The sequence below is a fragment of the Tursiops truncatus genome, chromosome 11 (genome assembly GCF_011762595.2).
Source record: "Tursiops truncatus isolate mTurTru1 chromosome 11, mTurTru1.mat.Y, whole genome shotgun sequence".
NCBI lineage: Eukaryota > Metazoa > Chordata > Mammalia > Artiodactyla > Delphinidae > Tursiops > Tursiops truncatus.
In genome coordinates, this window is record NC_047044.1 from 5,751,542 (window position 1) to 5,776,302 (window position 24,761).

The following is a 24,761-nucleotide window of genomic DNA, read 5'->3' on the forward strand; positions in this document are numbered from 1 at the left end:
CAGAAGGGGTGCCTCAAATAGAGCAGCTCCTCTCCACCGGCTGTGGACGGGGACCCAAGGCCCAGGACCGGTCGTTGTAGGCATCTGTGAGGCTCTGGTGGAGGGGAACTCTTTGGAAGGGCGTATTACAGGTGGGCCAGTCTGAGGACAGGAGAGGGTCATTGAGGGCTGACGCCATCACAGCCTCCCTCAGCCTGCTCCCCCAGCCCCATGGCTCTGGTTATGACCCACAAATATAGGTCTCCAGAGAGGCTCCTCCCCTGCAGGCCCATTTATCACCCCCGCCCCCCGTCCCCGGCCACTGGATACCTCCCCCTGCATATCCCAAGGGCACCTCCAGCTCATGAATCCCAAACAGAATTCAACACCCTTCCTCCAACCTGTTCTTCCTGCCCCATGTGCCTCCTCCATGATGGGCAGCCAACACCCATTACCATCCTTGTCTCCCCACGCCCCTACCTCCTAAATCTATCACTACCACCACTGCCACATCCCTGTTCCAAGCCAGGTCCAGGAGAGGTGCTCAGTGAATGTTTGTGGGCTGGCTGGATGGGTGGGTGAGTGGATGGATGGATGGATGGTGGCTGGAGGGATGGTGGTTGGATGGATGGACGGATCAACAGATTGATCAATGGGTAAGTGAACAGTTGGGTAGATGGATGAGTGGATAGATCGATGGGTTGATGGATGGATGAAAATGGCCGAACCGCTACAGCACAGGGAGCTTTGGAACTGGAGTTGTTACACCTGCCAGTATTTTTCTTGGGCAACACCAGGACCTTTAGTTGGACAAGGGCTGGATTGGAACTTGCTGCTCCGAGAAGAGGCCAGAGCTAAGGCCATTTCGAGATATTCTGTTTTGGGGGGACGAGGTGCTCCAGCAATTTGAACACAACAAGGCACAGAACTGCACGTGCCAACCACCCCTGAGGGAAGCTGGAGCAAGCAGAAGGATGCCAGTTATTGGCACACGGAAGGTCTTTGGCCTCTGAACTCAGTCCAGGACTCAGGACTTGGCCAGGAGGACGCCACTCCTCCCCTACATGCCCCACATGACACCCGGAGACACAGAGGAAGAGGCACCCGGAGGACTTCTCTTTCTTTTTACAAAGACTTTATTGTCTGACATGCTTGACAAAAAAATTACAGCCACAATCAAGTTATGCCGAAATGATTGAGGAGCATGCCATCATCTTTCATACCTCAAGGACTTTTAATGAATTTTCTTTTAAAGTAACAGCTGCCTTCATAACTTTTATTTTCCACATAAAAATACACCATATTCTGAAGGTACCTTAGGAAAAAAAACATTTTTTTTTTAAGTTTATAGTTCTTGGTCCGCATAGAAATTCAGTAGAGGTTACTGAAAGGGCCTGGAGTCCTCTCCCCCCACGCATTCACACACATGCCGTGCGTCAGAGGTGTCCCCAGAGACCCTGTAAACATCCCCGGCTACCAGGAACCACTTGGGCCAAAAAGGATTCCTGAAACCCTGCACCCTGCGGAGCAAAGCCGGCCTCGGCCAACGTGGTGCTGCTACTGGGCTCCCCGGATGGTGCCCCTCGCCCCATGGGGAGCCCCACTTGAGTAGGGAAGGAATCATGGTCTCCTGGGATCCTGGGCACAGAGAACAGGGTCCTCCAAGACTCCAGGGGCTCTCCATGAGAAATGAACCAGACAGGTGCTGAATAGGACCCTTAATAAAAAAAGAGCCTTGGACCGTGCATTGCCTTGTAGGGCAGGAGCTTTGAGTGGTGGGAAAGCAGGGGCTGTGAAGCCAGAGACCAAGGTTCAAATCCTGCCTCTGCCTCTTTTGAGCTGTGCACCCTCAGGCAGGTTACCTCACCTCTCTGATCTCAATCTCCTCATCTCCAAAAGGAGGACAGCAGTACCCACCTTGCAAGACTGCTGGAAATGAGATCATATCTGCAAAGGGCTCATTAAATGCTGGTCCCAGGCCTGGGACTAAGGGGAGGTGAGCAGGGCCCTCCTCTCAGGTGTACAACTTAAGGGGCGCCAAAAAGCTCATAGATGGAGATAAATGATACTATTTTAATGCAATGTTTTTAAAAATCAAAATTAATGCAGGAAAAAAAATCTATGATGAACAAAATATCCACATTTTAAATAAAGGCAGAATTTGACCCTGCACGTGCTAATCCTGCCTCACTGGCCTCACCCCAACGAGGCCCTGCTGGTTCTCTGTCCATCAGAGACAGCCCAACCCCCCACTCCTAATTTAAAGAAGAAAAAGAAGCCCGCCCTGGGTGGAGCTGCCGGAACCGAAGCCCATCTCTGTCTCTGTGCCAGCTTCCCGTGGGGGCCGCCGGCTGGCACCCAGGGACATGGCAGCCCGACTGTGAACCATTTAGCCTCCCTCGGCTGTGGGCACGGCAGCCAAAATCCGAGGGGCGAGGGATATCCCACTGGGGTACAGGACCCAGTCGAGGGCGATGAGAACCACGGGGTCCACTTTATTAAATTAAGAAGGGGGGCGTGAGCACACGTGTGTGTGTGTGTGTGTGTGTGTGTGTGTGTGTGTGTCCACACCCATATGGGCGCGTACAGGGGGCAGGGCAGCCTCGGCCCGCAGAGCCCTCAGCCTTCTGAGTTCTGCAGAGCAGCGCAGTCCCCAGGGGACCAGGGGCATCCAGGACTTGGGAACCCTCCAGCTGGCCCTGGGCCCTCATCAGGCTCATTCCGTAGAAACAACCCCCCAAGTCCAGGCTCCGAGCGGGTGCCCAGGATGCTCAGGCCACAGTTTACATCAGCAAAAATGCCCACAGGAAGAAAACGGGGGATCAGTGAAGCAAAGGGCTGGTCGGCCCGGCCAGGTGCGGCCCGATTCCTGAGACGTCCCTGATCGTTCCCTTGGATGCCTGGACGGAGCGGAAGGGCCGCCTGCACTCAGGCTACGACACACCCTCCCACCCCCGAGCCCTGAGGCTTGCAGCCACACAGACCCTCGGTGAGAAGGAGACTTTGTGCCAGAACTCCCAGGATCTGTCCAAGAGCAGCGGCTTCCCAAACCCACGAGGGTGTCCAACGGAGAAGGATGAAGATTCAGTCACTTCCCAAGCAGGACAGGGCCACGAGCGTAGCAGGTCCTTTAACAAGGAACACACGGAAGGGACACGCAGAAATCAGCGATGAGCACAGAACCCCTGACGGACCTGCAGGGTCCTGACTCCAAATGACAGAAGGCTGAAGAGTCAGGGGTGATTTTCTTCATTCCAAGGCCTCAGCCCGCCTGCTGGGCTGGTCCCCGCAGCCGGACGGGCTGTCTGCATGAAAGGAAGGGGGGTAGGAGGTCCGTGCTCTCAGCTAGGTGTACGTAGCTGATGCGGGTGGGAAGCGCTGGGGCCGTGGGGGCAGTCAGGAGTTCCGGGGTGTGGGGAGGTCAATGACTATGGGTGGGTTCACGGGCTGGTAGTTCACGGTGCACACAGATGCGTTCACATAGGTGGTTGTCCCATCCGCCATGACTCCGTACCCTAGAAAGTAAGCACACGGCTGTCAGGGCTGAGAGGTGACACCAGGACCCAGGGCAGTGAGGGTGGTCTGGTGAGTGTGGTAGTCAGAGGGAACTCAGCCACAAGGGGCTGAAGATGTCTGGGGCGAGCTACTGAAACCATCCAGTACAGGCTCTTCATCTATAAATGGTGACGATGACAGATGCTCCTCCCAAGCCTGCTGTGAGCAGCAAATGAGATAATAATTCACAGGCTCGGCCCAGTGCCTGGAAAGCACATGGTGAGACACCATCATTGACATCATCACCATCACCATCATCACCACCGTACACCATCATCACCATGATCATTACTATCATCGTCACTATCACCATCTCATCATCACCACCATTATCATCACCACCTCCATCGTCACCACCTCCATCATCACCATCACCATCATCACCACCATTTTCATCACCACCTCCATCATCACCATCACCACCTCCATCATCACCATCATCACCACCTCCATCATCACCATCACCATCATCACCACCATTATCATCATCACCATCACCATGATTATCACCATCACCACCTCCATCATCACCATCATCACCACCATTTTCATCACCACCTCCATCATCATCATCACCATCATCACCATCACTATCATCACCACCATCACCATCACCACCTCCATCATCACCATGATCACCACCTCCATCATCACCATCATCACCACCATTATCATCATCACCATCACCATGATTATCACCATCACCACCTCTATCATCACCATCACCATCATCACCATTATCATCACCACCATTATCATGATCATTACCATCATTGTCACTATCACCATCTCATCATCGCCATCATCACTACCATTATCATCATCACCACCTCCAACATCACCATCATCACCACCTCCATCATCACCATCACCATCACCATGATTATCACCATCACCATCATCATTACCATCATTGTCATTATCACCACCGTCATCATCACCATCTCCATCATCACTACCATCATTGTAACCATCATTATCATCCCCACCATCGTTGTCATGTACTTTCTTCTCCTCACCTCTGTCCCCAAACATACCCTCTTCCCACCACATCTACTGGTCAGAATCCTCCTCAACCTTGAGCTCAGCTCACCTCCAAACCAAAAGGGACACTTCCCCTCCTCTGTGCAGGCTACCCATCCTTTGGAGCCTGCATTTCTCTTGTACAATCATGCAGGGGTGTGGTTTGGATCACACACAACCTTGCATCTGAGGGCACTACACGCCCACAGTAGGTCTACAGAAAATGACAGCCGTTACTATTATCCCACAGCACAAGAGCTGTCCATCTCTCCCACGACCTTTCAGAGTCTGCCTTTGATGGCTCATCTGTTGCCCAGGAGTCTGTGAGCTCCCTGGGGCTGGAGAGGTCTGATCACGCCTGCCCCTGACAGCGCGATGCAGAGGAAAGTGATCGGATGTGGACCAAGCCATGTGAGTCCCAGGGGCCCTGGCCCAAAGCAGACAGAGGTTCAGGAGGCCAGGAGACAAGCTTGGGGGAAAACCATGTGCTTCCTGGCAGGGGACAATGGGACCAGGAAGCCTTGGACAGGTGGGATAATGGTTCAAAAGGAGCAAACTGGTGAAATCAGACTCCAGTGAGGAAGCCTGAGGTCTCACGAGGTGAGCCCTGTGCAGTGACAGGCCGGGGCAGTCACGGCTGGAGCCGACATCACCGGTCACCTTCACGGCCACCCTGCCCACTCTCCCCAGGTGATGTGGACACAGCAAGGGGTCCTGCCCCCAGGACAGAAGGCAGAACCTCACGGCTGTCTGTGTGTGGGGGGCGGTGGCGGGGGGGAGATGCCAATAAAGCCCCTTGGGCAGGCAGGCAGCCCTCCCCATCCATTAAGCACCTACTGCATGCCAGGCCGTAGGGATGTGAGCAACAAGACGGGCCACCTGTCCTGTAAGGAGCTCCCAGGGCGCCCCCAACTCGAACACCTCCTCCGTGTCACATCCAAATGTCCCCTCCTCCAAAAAGCCCCCAGCCATCTCCGAAGACTTCCCAGGGCGGAGGAGGCACAGCAGAGCTGCAGGGCTCCAAGGAAGTAAAACTTATTTCTAAGTCTTGCTAGACTTTTCTTCCATCTTCCTATGATAAAACATTTCGGCAACAGCTAACTGACAGCCGACACGGGGATAGGCATTTACGAAGTGTATGTAGGAAATGGGCTATTTCCCTCTGGTCAGGGGGGAGGTGACTGGGTTCAAGGGAGGTGAGACAGCCCCCCTGAAGGGCCAATGAGGCGCCCCGCCCCCCTGCAGGTAAGGCCCCCACCCCCGCTGACCTTCATGGATGTGGCCGAAGACATGCAGCCGCGGCTGGACGCGCCTTTGCACCGTGTTGAGCAGCTCCACGCAGCCCACCCGCTGCATCTTCTTGGGGACCCAGTCCAGGAAGCCTGGCAGGGGAGACAGCAGGAGGGTGATGACGGGGCCCAGGCCGCAGCTCTGCAATCTCAGAGACACAGTGGCCCTGGACCCACCCTGCCCTGCCTCAGCCTCCGGGAGGAAAGCCTGGCTCCAGCTTGCACTGCCTGGGGCCTTGCAGCCTCATCCTCCCCTGCTTCCCCTTCTCCTCCCCTGCAGGGCGGCACGGAGAGCCCACGTATAAAAGCCCGAGTAGGCCAGGCACGATGGGGAGGGAGCAGTCTCGACAGCTGTGAGCCCCCCAGACCATTCATGCTCAAAGTGGTCTCAAGACTGGCATCCACCCATTGCAGAGAGAAGCAAACTGAGGCCGGAGAGGGACAGTGGAGGCCCAAGGCCACCCCAGCAGGTGGCAGCAGAGCGGACCACGGGAGCAGGATTTCCATGTTGGAAACTTTCTAAACACACATCGCAAAATCATGAAAATGAACTTCTTCATCCACTGCAGCCTCGAGCACGTGGGCCGTGTCTGGGTCTGCTCACGCCGCCAGCCTCCCGGAGCCATCCCATATGGTGGCTTATTCTCCTCACACGGCTACACAAACCACAGGAGAATGACTGATTACTCCAAGCATACAACTACGGTTCATCTCAGCCCCTCTCTGCTCAGGCGGGAGAAACAGGTTTCTACAACCGCTGGGAAGGGGAAGAGGAATCCTGCCACTCAAAGAATCTGACAGGCTGCAATGGACCTGACTTAGAGCTGAGAGAGAGAAAGAAGGAGGGAGAGAGGGAGAGAAACAAGAAGGAAGAGGAGGAAGAAGAGGGGAGAGGCGGGGAGTAGGCAGGGGACGGGCTTGGAGCAGACACTTGGGCTCTGCTACCTACTGGCTGTGTGACCTTGGACAAGTCACTTAACCTCTCTGTGCCACATTCAACAATTCATCCAACAACGGGCTGGGCTGAGCACACAGGCGCCCCCGAAACAGGAGCTGTGTGTTGTGTGTGAAGCAGGCGTGGTGAGGCATCCAGAGAGCGGGATCCCAGAAGATGCTGTTGGAGGAGTGGATGGAGGGGTAGAAAGGGGGGAAGGAGGAGAGGGAGAGAGGGAGGGAGGGAGGAAGCAAAAAAACCTGCCTCAGAGCCTCACTAGAAGCCACGTGTCACGCCTAAACCACGTCAGGGCCCTGGGCCTCGGGGCTCCCTCCGTTTGGAAATGGGGGTAAGAAAGCCTTCATTTCAGCCCTTTGTGAGGGTGGAGGGAGGCGCCAAGGGCTCTGGCTGGGCGTCTGGCACACAGCAGGTGCTCAGGGCAGCTTCTCCCTGAACAGGTGTCTGAGCGAATGACTCTGGAGCTGCACTGGGCCTCACCTGACAGCCCTTCCCACCGGGGACGCCCTGCCCGCACCCACCTCCCTCCCCGCCTCTCCCAGACCCGATGCTGAGACCACCCTTTCTGTCAGCCTCTGCAGGCCCCCTCTGACGATCTCTGTCTCAGGCTTCCCTCATCCTTGACTGTGTCCCACTGGGCTTGGCCGTTCGGTATCCCTCTGCCCGGCATCTTGGAGCCTTCAAGGCAAGCACTGCATCGGGTTGGCTCCAGGTCCCGCATGGCCCGGCCCAGCCCAGCCCCAAACACCAAGGGAGTGATGACAGGTCTGGTGGAGGCACTGGTGGGGGGAGAGGCGGGTCTGGGCAGGACTGCTGGGAGTTGGGCTTCATTCTAAGGACTGAGGGAGTCACAGAGGGTTATAGAGGGATGGCATGGTACAACGGACCATTCAGAGAATTCCCTCCTACTGACGTGAGGAGAGTGGACTGGGTGGGGCAAGACTCAGAGCTGGGGGACCAGTGAGGAGACCACATTGGTCATCAAAGAGACACAAGACACTGGCACGGACGAGGTGGGGACAGCAGTGGTGGAGAGGAGAGAAAGGAGCTGGAATGCAGTTTGGGGCAGAATCAAAGGGACGAGCTGAGGGACAGGAAGCAGGGTGTGAGGAAAGGGGGGGGGGGACTGAGAAAGGGGCCTGGGTGGCAGACGGCAGGCTAACGCCGAGACCAGGCGAGCAGTGACATCAGCTTGGCCAGAGTGGGGCCGAGGGGCCGGGGAGGAAAGCTGCTGGCGGTGGAACCACAGGCCCTGGGGACTGTGGGATGCGTGGTCTGATGGGGCGGGGGGGTGCACGGGATGGGGCCCGGTGAGGTGGGGGGGTGCACGGGATGGGGCCCGGTGAGGTGGGGGGGTGCACGGGATGGGCCCGGTGAGGTGGGGGGGGTGCACGGGATGGGGCCCGGTGAGGTGGGGGGGTGCACGGGATGGGCCCGGTGAGAGTGACCTTGGTGGTATTCAGCCCCCAGGACTCAGGTCTGGAGTGTCAAGGGCCCAGCCTGCCTTTTGACCTCCCCGAGCTCCAAGGTACCACGTGTATAAAAGGGGCAGCTGATCTGACCTCACCACGCGGCTGTGAGGTGACACACCGAGCCCCCGGCACACAGTCGGTGCTCAGGAAATAAGAGCCACGACGGGGTGACCTGTCCCTGGTGCCCCAGCGAGCTGGACTCAGAACAGAGCCCGTCCGCAGCTCCCGTCGACAGGCCCAGCTCCGCCCCCGCTGCCAGCACCCACACCCCCTGCGTCCTCCCCCAGCAGGAGCAGGCGTGCGCGGGGCCGGCCAGCCGAGGCGGGGCCGGCTGAGTCTTACCCAGTGGCGGTCCGTGGGTTACCAGGACGTCTACACCTTCGGGAATGAGGTTCCACTTCTCGAGCAGCGCTTGGCCTCGCGGGAGGTTAAAACCCCAGCCGTAAAACCAGGGCTGCCTGTGGGAGGAGAGCACGTGGGTCAGAGAGGGCCACCGAGAGTGGGGGCAATGACATGGCAGGAGAAGCAGGCCATAGTGCCAAACGGCCATCAGGGCTGGCCAGATGCCCAGAACCTCCCGTCCAGGGAAAGGTGTGGATTCACCTGGACTTGACCAGCCTTTTTCCTTTTTCTATGATGAACAAGTATTATCTATGTAATTTTTTTTTTTTTTTTTTTTTTTTTGCGGTACGCGGGCCTCTCACTGTTGTGGCCTCTCCCGTTGCGGAGCACAGGCTCCGGACGCGCAGGCTCAGCGGCCATGGCTCACGGGCCCAGCCGCTCCGCGGCATGTGGGATCTTCCAGGACCGGGGCATGAAACCCGTGTCCCCTGCATCAGCAGGTGGACTCTCGACCACTGAGCCACCAGGGGAGCCCTATCTATGTAATTTTTGAAAATGAAAGTGAAAAAGAAAATCAACTTCTGCCAAAGGGCTCTCTTGTTCCAAGCCCTTCTAGGGAAATTCAGAGAACATTCTCACCTGTCCCCATGGTGGGAGAATGCCCCTCCATCCATCCTCCTTCCTACATTTGGGGCAGGTGGAGCCCCACCCAAGAGAGAGTGGGTCCCAGGTGGAGATGCTCCTTCCCGCCTCTACCCAAAGCTCCCAGCAGGGGCTCCACCGGGCTGAGTCCACCCCCAACATTAAGGTCAGGGCTGGGTGGACCGAGGCCATTTAACGGAATTCCTACCTGTCGCCCAACCCGGACCTAGACTGATCAGTGCAAGTCATTCCCCTCGATGGGTTCAACGGTGAGCATGTGACCTAGAACCTGCCAGTTGGAGGGAATTCCAGACGTTTCTTTCAGTGATGAGAGAAAAGAACACTGTCATCCCTGCATACAAACCACTGAGCTTCTTGCCTTGTGAGCTGTCAGTACCTGTTAAACTGTCCCAAAGGGAGATGGCTGGTGCACATGACCCAGGGGAGCAGCTGGATCAAGTCGCACCTGACACCCACCATACCTCTGCACTTCTCCGTTACCTGGGCCAACAGAAAGCCATTTGAGTTGGGTTTTCATTTACAACAAAAGTATCCCAACTAAGAATTAGCCCTTAGGCCTAAGTCATTATAAGTTCCCCACATGAACCCAGCTCTTTAGCATTTACAAAGGCACCATCATCACCACCAACACCACCACCTTTACTATCATCACTGTGGTGGGTCAAATTGTGTCCCCCCTAAAATATATGTTGAAGTATCAACCCAGTACATGTGAACGTGACCTTATTTAGAAATAGGGTCTTTGCAGATGGAATCAAGATGAGGTCATACCTGATTAGAGTGGGTTCTAATTCATGACTTGTGTCCTTATAAGAGGATCACGTGCAAACACAGACAGAGAGAGGAGAAGGCCACGTGACAATGGCCGTAGAGATTGGAGTGATGTGTCTACAAGCCAAGGAGCCCCAGGCTGCCAGCAACCACCAGAAGCTGGGAGAGTGGCGCGGAACAGATCCTCCCTTAGTCCCCGCAGCAAGAACTAACCTTGGTGACACCTTGATTTCAGACTTCCAGCCTCCAGAACTGCGACAGAATCAATTCCTGTCGTTTGAAGCCACACGGTTTGTGATAATTAGTTATGCGGCCCTAGGAAACTAATATAATCGCCATTACCACCATCACCTCCCCACCTGCCGCCCCAGGGACCTCCACACCTGCAGCAAGGTTGACAGACAGGTCTCTCTCTTTCTGTTTTATGGGTGAGGAGACCGAGGGCCAGGGAGTAGAAACTAAAAATTGTCGCCAGCATTTCCCGCACACCTATTTTTTTTGCCAGGCGTCATCTAATTACATTATAGGGATAAGTTTATCTAACTGTCAAAAGAATCCTGTGAATTAAGGGCTGGGATTATTCCCGTTTTTCAGATGAGGACCCAGGGGCTCAGAGAAGCGAGCTGGCTCAGGGATCTGGGCCCCGTGAGGCCAGGCACCTCATGTCCATTCGCTGACGTACTCTGCACGAGTTGGTAGTGGGGCTGGCCTTTCACACTCAGAGCCTCTCGTGTGTCAGAGCTGCCACTAACATCCCTCTCATGGCCCAGGAGCTCCTCCGTGGGAGGCTGACACCCCTAGCTGTTGACCCAACGTCTCTACTGCGTTGGCAGCCACCCAATGCACCTCTGTGGAACCCTAGGGGTTCCATGGAACAGCATTTGAGAACCCCGCTTTAGTCCCACCACGGCAGGTTCTGGACAGGAAGACTGAGGTTCAGCGAGAGGAAGGGAGGTGCCCAGGGTCACACAGTGGTCAGTGAAGAAGTCATTCTGGAACCCAGATCTGACCCTCTCTCCCAGCTGCCGTCAAGCCTGCAGCGCCAAATCCTGGAACGTGGGTTGTGAAGGAAGAGGGTGAGTGGCCATGCTGGTTGGTCATTTGGGGTCAAAGGTGCTTTCGCCACTTCAGACACCTGGGGGATCCCGTCCGCTGCCAGGCTTTGCTTGTCCGTGACCCACACCTGGGACGCCGGGTCCCTCCTCTCCTCCTGCCTGCCCCTGACCCCACGCCACATATATCCTTCCAAGCCCTCTGTGCTCCATCTTCCTTCCCACCCCGAGTGACGGGCACCTGCCCGGGGAGGAGCAAATGTTTGTTTAACAAAAGGTGTTGAGTGACGGAGGGCTGGATGAATGAATGAAGTTGTTAACGGGAGGTCGAACAGGACTCTTCCTGTTGCCTTGGAATCGCAGCCAAAACTTCAAAGCTGAACACGATCCCCAACGCTGGAATGAAAGCCCCCAGGTACACCCAGGGAAACGTACTGAAAATGAGCAGAATACGCCAGGCCGCCGTCTCCCCACGCCCCTACCAGCCTAAGTTTTGATCCTGAGGGAGACTCGTGGCTCCTGTCTTGTTCTTGTGGGGGGATGGGGTTCACCCACACCCAGCCATGAGTGGCTTCCAGGGGGACCACCTGTACAGGTGGGGGCCTGGGGATCTGTCCTCTGGGCCCGTGAGAGGAGAAACAGACAGTGAAGGGGCAGGCGCACAGGAGCTGTCTGCACCCCCAGGTTTGGGCTGTCCCAAGGGATCCCCACCCACAGGAAGTGCCCACCTAGTGACGAGACCAGGTGGCCGGGGCCGGGGAGGGCAACTGGGTGGGTGGCACTGGGCAGTCCCTCGGAAGCCGCCTACTCCCTCAGTCACACCCGACTCAGGCCTGCTTTTGCGCTTCTGCAGAAAGCTGAGGGTTCTCTCTGCAGAAAAACGTCTCCACACACACACAATTTTACATCCACCTTCGAGGGAATCTTGGGATCAGAGGGACCTGGGTTAGAATGGGTCCACCTCTAACTACCTGTGTGACCTTGGGCAAGTGGCTTAACTTCTCTCTATGCCTCAATTACCCCATCTGTATAATGGGCATAATAATATCCTTTGCCTCAACAGGGCTTTGAAAGGATTAAATCAATTAATCCATGTAAAGTGCTTAAAACGGTGCCTGGTCCAATGCTTTGCCACTGCCCTCATCTCCATCACCATCATCATCCCCAACACCATCATCCCCAACATCGACACTGTCACCACCACCACCATCACCATCGTCAGCTCCATCACCACCACCACTACCATCATAACCATTATTATCATCATTACCATCATCAATACCATCACCACTACCACCACCATCACCATCATCATCACCATCATTACTATGGACCCCTCCTGAAACCCACTCACGGAACCTGGATGCAAAACCTTTGGCCCAGGGCAGGGTTTTTCAAACTGCATTTTGAAGGGTCAAACAGCATTTTAAAAAAATAAAGGAAAAGGGGGAAATAAAGAATAGACAACATCAGAGTACATCATAGCACGGAAGGGATACTTCAGTTAAATATATTTATATTTAAATAGACACCCACATAAGGGTGTACTGAGTCACAATGTAAAAAAACAAATGCTTTTCCTACCACGGTTCCTGGTCAAAAGCAGTTGGCAGCCCTAACATACTGAGCTCACAGCTCTGCAATTTCTGAAGCCCTCAGACCCTGGGCGTACTCAAAGCCCCACTTTGGCTAAGCCAGGGCGGGGTCCCTGCAGGGAAGGCTGCAGCAGCCTGGAAGCTGCTCATGACGCCAAGCCCACTAGTCCCCCCGGAAGCCCACAGCCTGTCAGCTCACAGCAAAAGGAGCAATGCCTTTCTGCTGCCTTCCAAACACAGCATCCATTTTTCAAAAACCTAATCAAATATTTACAAGAGGGGACAAGGCCTCATCAGCATGGAGAGGAGGCATCTGTGAGCTCCCATGAGCCACAGCAAGGAGTGACTTTTTGGAAAAGACACTCTGTAACATATCAGAGACCCCACAGACCCCCAGGAGCTGACCCACACGAGCCCCTGCCTACGTCCCCCTCCAGTACTAACGAGCCTTCCTCTGGGGGTGGCGTTTCCCCATAGATATACCTCCGTGGTTCTTGGAAACACATCACCTCAAATCCTGGGAAGGTGGAATCCACCCTGCCCCCTGGGATGCCCGGAGGGGTTGCTCAAGGGCACGGAAGTTGGCATCAGACACTCTGGCTCTGCCCCTGGGCTGGACGCACCCAGACTCTTTCACCGTGTAAACTGGGATAAGGATGCCTATGGCCCCAGATCTTACCCCATGAGGGCAGGGGGGTGCTTCTTGCTCGATGCTCTACCCCACCCATTGCCTGACACAGAGGGGAGGGAAAGAAAGTGGGTGGGAGGAGGTGTAAGGGAATGAAATTGCACCATCATCGCAAAAATGCCTCCAAATTCCCAGGAGCTCTGTCACTGGGAAAAGGGGATGTTCTGGCCTTTACTGAAATTTGTGGGGAGGAGGAAAAGTCAGGTCATGCATGGAAACGTCCAGAGGAGACATTTCTCAGGGCGGCCCGCAGGTGGGGAGGCCTTTCTCAGGGGTGGCCAAGAGCAGGGCCAGAGCAGCGGGAGAGACGGACTCTTCTGGGTGACCTCACTCCCCAGGGTCTGGAAAAGCCTTCGGCCACTCCTGCGTGACGTCCATCCAGGTTTGTGTCATGGGAATGGGAGCCTAAGGGATGGGGGGCACCAGCCCTTCCCGAGGGCACAGTCGGCCCCAACGTCCCAGGCGTCCTGCGTTTGGTCACTTGACCCTCTCTCCTCGCCCAGCAGGGCCCTTTGGGGCCAGAGGTGAAGTGCGAGGCTGCTCGGGGTTCCAGACAGAGGTCAGGGCAGGCGGGGGCTCGCAGGGCCTGTCATCCAGGCAGCCCGGATCCAGCCCGGCCCCGAGCTCCCCACCCACCCTGGGGGCAGCCGTGGGCTGAGACCCACGAACGCCTGAGACGGTGGGTGCTGAGAGAGCCACGGTCCCCATCCCCAGTGCAGCTGGCGCCTGGACGCAGCCTCACTGCCCTGAGGGCCAGGAGCCCTGACGTCCACCCACCGTCCGGGACACATCACAGACCCCGAGGAGGTCGGATGGATCAGAATTCCGACAGAGCCGTGGCAGGCGGCTTTATGTCCTGAATTTCTGTCTTTCTGTTCTAAAGTAACCATTGGAATAATTTCCTTACAGAATGATAGTTGCCATGACAACCAGAGCAAATTTTCCTTTTCTGAAACAGATGTCTCATTTAGTTGAAAATTAGAATGTGAACAAACCCATGGGAAAAATTAATTCAAACTTTAACAGAGCGGTGAATACAATGTAATCTCTCCGAGGTTAACCCCTTAACAGCTTTTTTGTGCGCTTATGGTAACCTTCGAATCCAGTCTAATTAGGCCCGCTTAGCCAATATAAATGACCTCCTCATGGCCAATCATTCAACGGCTTCCCCCTGGAGCGTGAATTCCCGGTTCCCTAATGGCAGACGGGAGGGGGGCGATGCCTGTCTGTAGAAAACGGCTGAAACAGAGCCTCCCCTGCTCTGGGTTTTCCATCTCCCCAGGTAAGGCACACGCCCCGGGAAAGGGGGTGTACCAGGGGCCATTCAATCAGCCTGGAGTATGGCCACCCCATTTCCCAGGGATGGGGGTGGAGGAGGCCCAGGGTGTCCTGGGTAGAGCTGGGCCCAGTGGTGCACCCAGGCCAGGGAGCAACGCCTGAGGGCAGAGGCCAGGGGAGGGGGGCCCCCTTGAGAGGCCGCCTGCCAAGGGGTCACCGAGGGGACACCCACACAGGCCTAGCTCCAAAGGCTCTCCACGAGCCTCCAAATCCTCACACCCACCCCGAGGGACGACTGCCATCACTGCTTCATTTTACAGATGCACAAACTGAGGTGCACAGAGGTACAGAGAACTGCCCAAGGTTACCCGGTAACCGAGTGGCACAGCCAGGGCTCCAACCCAGACAGCAGATTCCAGAGCCTGTGCCCTTGCTTCAGTCCCGGAGTGATGGCAACAGGACCAGGAATCCTGCCCACCTTCCTCAGCAAAGCCCACTTTACCAGCCACTTTCACCCCTCTGCTCAGTTAATCCTCGGGACAAAGCTGTCAGGAGGCCCCCACTTTAGAGATGAGGAAATGATGGCACGGAGAAGTCATGGGTCTGAGGACACTCGGGAGGCCAGAGGGACCTGGACCAGGGTTCCTGGCTCCTGCATCCTGTGCCCAGTGGGCCGCTGACCCGGATGCCGCTGGGGCGGCTGGGCCCCAGGTTCTCCCTCTTCAGTGGCAGCTGCCTGCCTGTCCCTCTGAGCCTGGCTGCACTCTGGCTCCTGGTGCCCCACCTCTCATCCACCCTGTTACTCTTCTAGTCCAAAACCTTCCATGGCTCCCAATTACCTCCAGGACAAGCCCGAGCCTCATGGCCTGGCGTGCGGAGGCCTTGGGCTCTGCCCCATTCCACCTTTCGGACCAGCCTACGCAGATTCCCCAGTGAGCTCACCACCCACCAGTCACGACAATCCTGTTTCCTGAACAAGGCCCAGCCTTTCCCCACCTCTGGGTTTTGCTCATCCTGTTTCAGCCATCCGAAATGCCCTTCCTAGCCTCTCCTCAGAGTCCATGACCCATTATTTGTTAAGGCCTGGCTCAAAGGCCACCTCTTCCAGGAAGCTTCCCCGATCACCTCCATCCCCAAGCACAAGTGACCCTCCCTGCTCTAAGTGCCCTTATACAGGCTCCTTCAGGGCAGGCCTGGGTCAAATCATCCCTGAATCCATCCTGCCTAACTGATGGCTGGGCCCAGGTGGACCTCAGGGTGGGTTTGCACAAAGCGTGCCTGAATGAGTGAACAAATGAATGAATGATGGAATGAACTGACAGGTGCTCTACCTCGCAGGCAGGCAGGTGGGAAGAACTAAGCATTAACCCTCCCCTCCCCACACCCTCCCCAGGAGCCCTCCCCAGAGCCCCTGGCTGTCATGAAGCCCTGAGACCCACCACCAGCTCCACAACCAGAACCAGAACTCTCACCATCTGCTGAGCTTCCCATTCCCCCTCACCCTGCCACGACCTGCCTGGGGGAATCCTGTGCCCATTTCACTGATGAGGCCTCAGAGGTGATGCTCACCTCCTCGGCTGCATCCCGACTCACCGCCCTTGGGGGACCTTCCCTGCCTCCCCAGGCAGCCTGCTCCCTAGGTGAGGGCAGGGGCGGCTGCCCTACAGGTGGCAGGGAACAGCCTCTCACAGTGGCCCGCCCCATCCCCCCACCGACCAGGTGCTCTCCCGCTTCCGCCTCTCCTTCTGCGGGTGAAAGCTGCAGTGTGGGCGGGGCAGGGACCTCGCCCCACCAGCAGCCGGCCCGCCCCTGAGCTCTCAGACAAGCCTGACCAGGTCCACTCCCTCTCCGGCTGCAGACAGAGCACTCATCTTGACCCTCATCTGTTTGTTCTTCCTGCCCCAGTACCCCCTCCCCCAAAGGCCAGGCTTTCCGGGGCCACTTCCACGGAGCCAAATACAGCCTCTGCCTTCTCTCAGAGACAGCCAACACTGAGAGCATCTCAGGTGAGGATGACACGTGGCACTGGCCCATGTGTGTCCTGGGACCCTCTCAGCACTCCAGTGAGGCTGTGCTCCCATCTGCAACAGGGAAACCAAGGCTCAGCGTCAGTGACACGCCTGGGTCCTCCGAGCGAGTTCCTGCTGACTCCTCACCCCACAGGTGGCCCCCATTCCTGGGGACGTCCCGGTTCTGGTGGAGGCGGGTTTGCCTTACGCCTTCCCTGCATCTCCCGGGCTTGGGAGCCCAGCGGGAGTCTGGGGGAGACGCTGCCACAGCAGGGGAGCTGTGGCTGCCAGCGAGGGGGCAGGGCCAGGACGAGCAGCGACGTGTCCCCAGGACTGTCAGTCACACACCTTGCCCCACACACACTTAGGGCAAGCCAGCAGCAAGACGAGTGGAACCAAAGAACGGGGTCCTTTGTCTTTCCTAATGAATTCCCCCCACCCTTCCGAGGTGCAGAATCATTCATCGTTTCTTTCGCTGGGACTCCTCTGCAGCTGGGAGAAGGCAGAGGACTCGGTGCAAACATTAATCTCACGTAGAAGAGTGCGCGCGTGTGTGCTGAGGGGCTTCTAGAAAGAAAACAACAACGTGAAATCAAGGAAGACAAGGATAGGAAAGGAGCAGAAGAGAAATCCCGTGCGTGTGAGAGAGGCTGAGTGTGAGAGAGGTGAGAAAAAGCGTGCGTGAGAGAGAGTATGGGTGCTCGTGTGTGCGTGTCATGTGGTGTGTGTGTGCGTGTGTACGGCATGCGTCTGCATGTGCGTGTGTGCACACGCTCGTGCAGGGATAGCACCGTGTGGGTCCAGACACGAGGAATTTCTTCCCTCCATCAAAATTTGTCAACTGCCAGTCATGGGTTAAGGCTGATGGGTATAATATCCGGCGGAGGAAGGAGAGGGAAGCGACCACTGGTGGAGGACACTGCTGGGTCCCTCGGGGACCCTCCCCAGCCTGTCGTGTCCCCGTCACAGGACCAAACGAGGGGCACCGAGGCTCGGGCAGGGCTCGCGGTCAGCCGGCTTCCCAGCTTGTCTTGAACAGATACAGACTGTTCCCAACTCAATTTGGGCTCTAGACGGGAAGGGAGGGAAGTACCTCTGAGGTTCTGTGATGCTCCGACCAGCGCTCACGGGGCCAGGGATCTAGGCCCCCAAGGCCAGCCCCTTGTGGCTCTGCAGCCCAACAGGGGCTGCAGGAGGGACGGGGCCAGGGCCAGGCTGGGAAGCAGCAGCCGATGAGACAGGTCAAAGCCAGCCACCCCCCCGCCCCCCGCAAGCTCCCCAACTCCACCCACCTGGGCGGGAACCTGGCACCAGCTCTGCCTACAGCTGAGATCTTGGACCAGTCGCTTGACCAACCCACGCCCCGCCTCACCTCTCTCCTCTGTAAGGCGGGGATGAAAACAGTCCTGCCTTGTCCTGCTGAGAGTGAAAGGCAGAGCAGGTGGGACCACTGCGCAGCGGTCTCATGGGAAGTTTGCTGAACGGGGGTTTCAGGCATTGAAGGGGAGGGAAAGCCTTGGCCTCTCTTGTCTGAACAGATCAAGGCCACGGTCTGTGCTGAAACCACCTAGAAATGCAGGATGAAATGTAAGTAAGCACAGTGCTGGATGCCCGGGCACTGCCAGCCTCTGAGCCAGGGAACGTGGGTCTTCATGGCCTTGAAGCAACAAGAGAGAAGGCCCCGGTGGTCAGCAGCGGCTGTGACCAGAAAGCTGGGTCCCCAGATGGCTTCGGGGAAAGAGCGGACCACGGGGAGGCCTCCACCAGAGGGAAGCTTCCCCTGGACCTCTGACCCAGGCTTTCCCAGGCCGTGAGCCCGTGGGCCCAGGAACCTCTAATCCATGAACGGAGCAGAAGGGGGTCCCTGGCCAGGTGCACCCACAGACTGGGGTAGACATCCTCTCTGAGGGGCACCCCTAAACCTGGCTGCCCAGGATCCCCCAGATAGAGCCTTGCAGAACTTGAGCGGGCAACCCCAAATTACGGCACCCCAAACACCTTGGAGAATTACCAGAGAGACTGAAAAATGAGTATTTTTTTAAAGAGGTGAAAAAGATTTTCTTAATAGAAAGAGCCAAGGGTGAGGTGGCCGGAACTGAGCCCCAGGCCCACCCATTCCTCAAGCAGAGCCAGAAGGACAGAGGGTCCGGAGCCCAGTGCGGGACACAGCAGTCCGAACTGGGCTCACCGTGGTCTCCCATCAGCTTCTGGCGGTGGCGGGGACAGCGGGGGCAGCGCGGGCTCTCTCAGGCCCTGGCGCCGCCAGGATCCCGCTCCCCTGGCACCCCCTTGACCACATTACGGTGAAAGGCATTGAGAAGCAAGGGAAAAGCTAGGAGTTCATTATTTCATCCTCTCTATTCTTTTTTCCCAAAAAGATGTATTTCATCAAGTCTTTTAAAAAGCATTTAACGGGCTTCCCTGGTGGCGCAGTGGTTGAGAGTCCGCCTGCCGATGCAGGGGACACGGGTTCGTGCCCCGGTCCGGGAAGATCCCACACGCCGCGGAGCGGCTATGGCCGCTGAGCCTGTGCGTCCGGAGCCTGTGCTCCGCAACGGGAGAGGCCACAACAGTGAGAGGCCCGCGTACCGCAAAAAAAATAATAAATAAAAATAATAAAAAGCATTTTATTTTAGCGCCTCTCTGTCTGCCGTTCTGGGTAGGGCCTCCATCCTTCCATCCCGGCCCATCTGGGCTCTCAGTTTCTGTGGGACCTTAAGCCAGTCGCTTCATTTTGTGGGTCTCAGTCTTTTCAGCTATACGATGGGGACAAGGGCCAAACCTCACTCACGGCTGTGAAGAATTCAAGCAGCTGGAGCAGCTGTGAGTTCGGAGTCTTTGGGTCAGCAGTGAGAAGAGCAACTGTGCTGCTGCTACTCCCACATCAAGAAGCAGAGCCCCACACCTTCAGGGCACAGAGTTTAAATTCCCAGGCTGCTCAGTTCCTGCCTTCTCCTCGCACCCACCCCCGCAGCGCGCCTGCTCTGTGCACACCGGGAAGCGGAGGGAAGGCCGTCAAAGGCTCACGCTAGAACCCACGGCCAGCCTTATCCAGCGGCCACCCTCTCTGTGCCCGCAGCCCCTGCAGGCTGTACGTACACAACCTCCTCCAGCCCCCTCTCTGGGCAGTCGAGGCAGTAGCTGGAGAGGTTTGGGGGTAGGTGGGACCACCGTGTGTCGAATGCCTGTGTGCCAAGCAACTTTACGCACAAGACCTCTCCGAATCCTAAGAACAGCCCACGAGGGGACTGTCCCGTTGCCATTTCACAGAAGCCGAGATCCTGACCTGAGGTCCCTCAGCTGGGCCCAGCACATCCTGGCTGTTTGGAGAGAGCTGGTCCCTGAGGCTCCGGCTGCCCGCCTGGCCCTGCCCTGCCCGGAGGCAGCCAGGCCTCCTAGCTGAGGTTCAGGCTCCGCGCCCAGACGCCCAGCAGCGGCCCGGCCACCACTTCTCAAAGTTTCCTGTCTCAGCAGGTTTAGATGTCTTCTTTCAAAATACCAGAAGTAATTAGACCAGATGGACTAGCTGTGTGCCAACTTCACTCCCTCCCTCACTCCTTAAAAAAAAAAAAAAAAAATCAAGGCCGTTTTCAGTTAAATGAGACCAAAAAATGCATCCAAAACCCATAAATGAATACGGTATGTATACGGAATTTTTTTTTAACACTTAGGATTTTGTAACAGCTGAGTTCTTCCTCTTCTTCTGAGGATGGTTCCCGCCCCCTTCCTCTAAGCTGCTCTCGGCGAAGGCTCAGCGCCGAGCCTGCATCTGAGGGGCCCAGAGATGACTTCCAGAAAGTCACGGTGCCCCGGGAGGGTGGCCGTGCAAGCAGGCGGCTCTAGTGAGCCCTCCATCCCTCCCATGCCGGACTGGACCGGGGAAGTGGTGATGCAGCCTGCCCTGGAGTCAGGTCCCTGCTCTCCTGGAGCCTCAACTGTTCTAGTTGGGAAAAGAGACATGAAAGAAATGGGTTGCTGGAGTAGTTAAGACAGTGTGGCCCTGGAGCTAGGTGGGCTGAAGGAGCAGGCGATAGCCCAGACACAGCCCCCGTGTGCCAGGCAAGGAGGGTAACACAGAGCAGCCAGGAAGGATGAGCTCCATATTTGGTGCCAGGCCAAGTGGAAAATCCCAGAACGGGATCCCTACCTCACACCATCAATGCGATCACTGCCAGTGGACCCAACACCTAAGCATATTGATAAAAGGCAACACAGCGAAGATGTGGGAAGATAATAAGGAAACATCTTCATGACTTCAGGGGCGGGATTTCTTAAATAGGACACAAAAAGCACTTACTGCAAAGAAAAACAGTGACGCATCTGACTCCACCAAAATTACGAACTTTGAGTCAGCTGAAGGCACCATGAAGAGAGGGAAGAGGCCGGTCACAGGGGAGGAAAAGCCATGTTACACGTTACATGTGATGAAGGGCTTGCGTTCAGAATACATAAGGAATCTCTACTAACCAATACGGAAAGGGCAGACAACCCAATTATCTTTTTAAATGGGCAAAAGACCTGAGCCCTTCCCAAAAGAAGAAATCCAAGTGGCCAAGATTCTCAAGCTCGCGGGTCGTCAAGGGAATGCAAATGAAAACCACCTTGAAATATCAGCACAGCCACCAGATGGGTACGATCTGCAAGGCCCACAATACCAAGTCCCGGCAAGGAGGTGAGGCAGGGCACTGCTGACAGGGGAAAAACTGGCTTCACCCCTGCCAAAGAGCTGTACAGTGTATGACCTGACCACTCCGTCCCTGGGTGTGTGTGTGTGTGTGTGTGTGTGTGTGTGTGTGTGTCCACATGCACGCACATTCAGGAGTGAATCTCTATGTGCACTAAGAGACGTGTGGAATGTTCACAGCAATATTATTTATAATGGGCCCAAAGCAAGGGTGGTGGGAACTGGTTAGAACGGATAAATAAATCGTGATATATTCATACGATGAAATCCTACACAGCACTGAGAAGAGAACCAATCACAACTGCACATGACGACATGGAAGAATCTTAAAAATATATAATATCGAGTGAAAAAAAGCAGTCCTGGAGCGACACATGAGTCCATTTTTATAAAGTTCGAAAAACAGGCAGAGCCCAACTGTCTCAGGATACGGGTGGCCAGACGAAACACAACATGCCCCGTTAAATTTGAACCTCAGACAAACAGCACAATTCTTTTAGTGTACGTACATTTAAAATATTGCATAGGACATATTCACATTACAAAATTATTCTCTCTCTGACCATCCTGCAAAATGGGATTGGTGATGGTGCCCTGTCACGGGGGACACAGCCAGGCCGGACCCATTCTTGGGACTCCAGAGCCCTGCAGGGGGCCAGGCACCTGGCGGCCACTGTGTGCCTCCGAGTGTGTGTCTCACAAGAAGTGGAACCATTCAAATCTGACCCACCAGTCTCCCAAGCAGAGCATCCCCTGGCGGTAACACTTAGGTAACATGGCGACCGTGAGTTTGCTGTCTGCTTCCTCCTCCGAGCTTGCTTTGGTGAGTCCTCAATATCAAGGCCAACCTCGTCCCAAGTCTAGCGCCAAAAGGGCTTCTCTGAGAGCCCTGGTCTCCACCCCAGCGGCTCCCCAGGCCCATGCATCCCTCTGCTTACAGGGGGTCATCAGCCTCAGGCAGAGAAACAGTGGCCCTCTGCACGGGGGAGGAGCCGGGAGGACACCAGGCCCAGCCACAGTGTATCTCTGCTTGCATGCCCCTTGTAACGGGCAGCTCACCACTCAGTAAGGCCCCACTGCCTCTCCTCTGGGCTCCTGCCTGTGGGACTGTCTTCCCACACTGCTGAGAACCTGCCTTCTGTGTCCCCGCTCTGCCTTGTAGTACGACACAGAACAGGTCTGCCCCCAGCGCGGGTCAGCTTTGCCCACATGCCCCAGGTACCACTGATATTAGGTTACTTTCGGCTACTGGTTTATCTGATCCCTGATCCCCGCCTGCTGGTGTTACGATGCTGCGAAAGTCGCCTGTATTCCACGTGTTAGTCAATATGTTAAGGGCACGGGAAAAAGAAAACGAAAACCCTGAACATCTGAATTTAATAATAATCGCTACCAGCTTTGCTGTCCATCCCGTCCTAACAAGCTGCCATACGCCCAGGCGCCCGGGGCTGAGCTCGCCCAGCCTAAACCTCGACAGACAGTGGGGACCCCCCGAGCCAGGCAGAGTTGGCAGCCAGGCCACGAGGTTCTTTGGCCAGGAATACCTTCCTGGGGACTGATAAGTGCCACTTCCCCAGCGTGGCTTCACCTGACGACACCACAGAGAGGACCCTGGTGCCCCCTTGCCCAGATGGAAGACAGAGGCTCAGAGAGACGTGACTTGCCGAGGTCAGATGTGAAGTGAGAGTCAGGGCGGTGGGGACGTCCCTGGTGTGTCTGGGTCCAGGGCACAAGCGTGACTGAAAGTCAGCTCTGCACACACGAGCACTGTGCCCCTTCCAGGCCTTGGCTGTGATGTACCAGGTCCCCACGGGCTGAGGACGCAGGGCTACAGGAGCTGCGACTCACTGAGCGCTGGGAGACCAGGGTGAGGCCACCACCCACCGTGGCAGCCGCCAGCCCGGCCTGATGACCCAGCCTCTGGCCTCCGCTCTCTCACGGAGACCCTGGAAGCCACACTCCGCCCCCAGCACATCCACAACCCTCTGCGCCTCCTGCGCCTTGCCGGGACTGTTTCCTCGGCCTGGAACACCCTTCCCAGCTCCCAGAGCTGCTTGTATCTCTGGCTCTCCTGTGGGGAGACTTCCCCGACCCCAGCTCCCAGAGCTGCTCCTCCGTGGCTCTCGTTGAACCAAGGAATTGGTGGCTGACATGTCCCCCACGAGGGTAAAGACCCCGCAAAGACAGGAGCTGCGTCTGTCTGGCCCATGGCACGTCCCCGGAGTGGCCATGGGACAAATGCTTGATCAATGAATTAACCAACCCATGGGAGGCCATGAGAACATCATTTTGATCCCCGGGTCTCAATGGGCCAACAGGGCCGATGTGCACCCTGAGGCTATTCAGAGGACCAAGGGACACATGAAGAGCACGTTGCTCCACGCCTGGCGCACAGTAGGCGCTCATAACAGGGCGTCCATCTTGGATCAGACTGAGAGTCCGGAGAACCACCCACTGTGTGGCCCTGGGCAAGCCACGACCTCACCGGGGCCTCTACTTACCCTCCTGTAAAAGGAGGGGATTGCAGGCCTGGTCCTACCCTAGGGGCTGTTGAGGTATCAGCGGGAACAGAGCTCTCTCTGTCCTGGTCTCCACCCCAGCGGCTTCCCAGTAATAATAACCACAACCAACCTCCAAGGCCACACTCTGGGCCTGGCCTTCATCTGGATGGGCCCACGCAGCCCTCACAACCCCCCTATAGGATTGGCAGTACCATTTCCCTGTATAGAGGGACCAGAAAAGGCTAGGCACTTGCCCAGAGTCACACAGCTAAGAGGTGGTGTTACCCCAATCTGAACAACCCTTCCCTTACCACCCAACCTCCTAGCCGCTACAGTTGCTGAGATTCCGGGGGCCTGGTGGCAGGGGCCCACCCTCCCAGGCATGCAGGTCCCAGGGGGGAAGGTGGCAGAAGGAACTCAGGATTAGTGCCATGGTGGCATGGAAGCAGGTGCAGGCAACTGGCTCACACACGGGGAAATTTAGTGAAACTTCCCCAGCACATGACACCACCTGCTCCCAGCCCCAGACGGGGCCTAAAGGAACCCAGGGTTGCTGCACGGAATGCCAGCTCACAGCCTGCACCTCAGAATGCAGACGAGGTGCCGTCTAGCTCTCGGCGTTAAGGGCCGCGAACCAACAGCCCAAGAAGAGTGCGGCAGGGTCCGGCACATCACAGGGGCTCCGAAATATGGCTCCTCCCTTGCCTCTTCCGCCTATGGAAACCCCACACCTCCTTCAAATACCCCCTCCAACAGGGAGCCCTCCTGGATCTCACCAAGCCCTCCTGGGGTCCCTTCTCTGTGTAGCAGCCTGGTGGTGCTGGGCCCGCCACGGCATGGGGTCGGGGGTGTGCGTCCAGCTGGGACGAAGGTAAGGGTCAAGGAGAAGATAGGCACTCCTCTCACTC

At 56.5% G+C, this 24,761-nt stretch overlaps 1 protein-coding gene across 1 annotated transcript in view; it reads right to left on the bottom strand.

Moving 5' to 3' along the window:
- Nucleotides 1–1,119: 1,119 nt before the first annotated feature.
- The window catches only part of MPPED1 (metallophosphoesterase domain containing 1), a 66,691-nt gene continuing 43,049 nt past the window's right edge, over nt 1,120–24,761 (bottom strand). The window contains exons 4-6 of the mRNA XM_033865888.2: nt 8,613–8,728; nt 5,826–5,939; nt 1,120–3,494 (exon numbers count right to left, since the gene is read on the bottom strand). Coding sequence (XP_033721779.1) covers nt 3,376–3,494; nt 5,826–5,939; nt 8,613–8,728 — 349 coding nt within the window. The 3' untranslated portion in view covers nt 1,120–3,375. The remainder of the gene's footprint in view (nt 3,495–5,825; nt 5,940–8,612; nt 8,729–24,761) is intronic.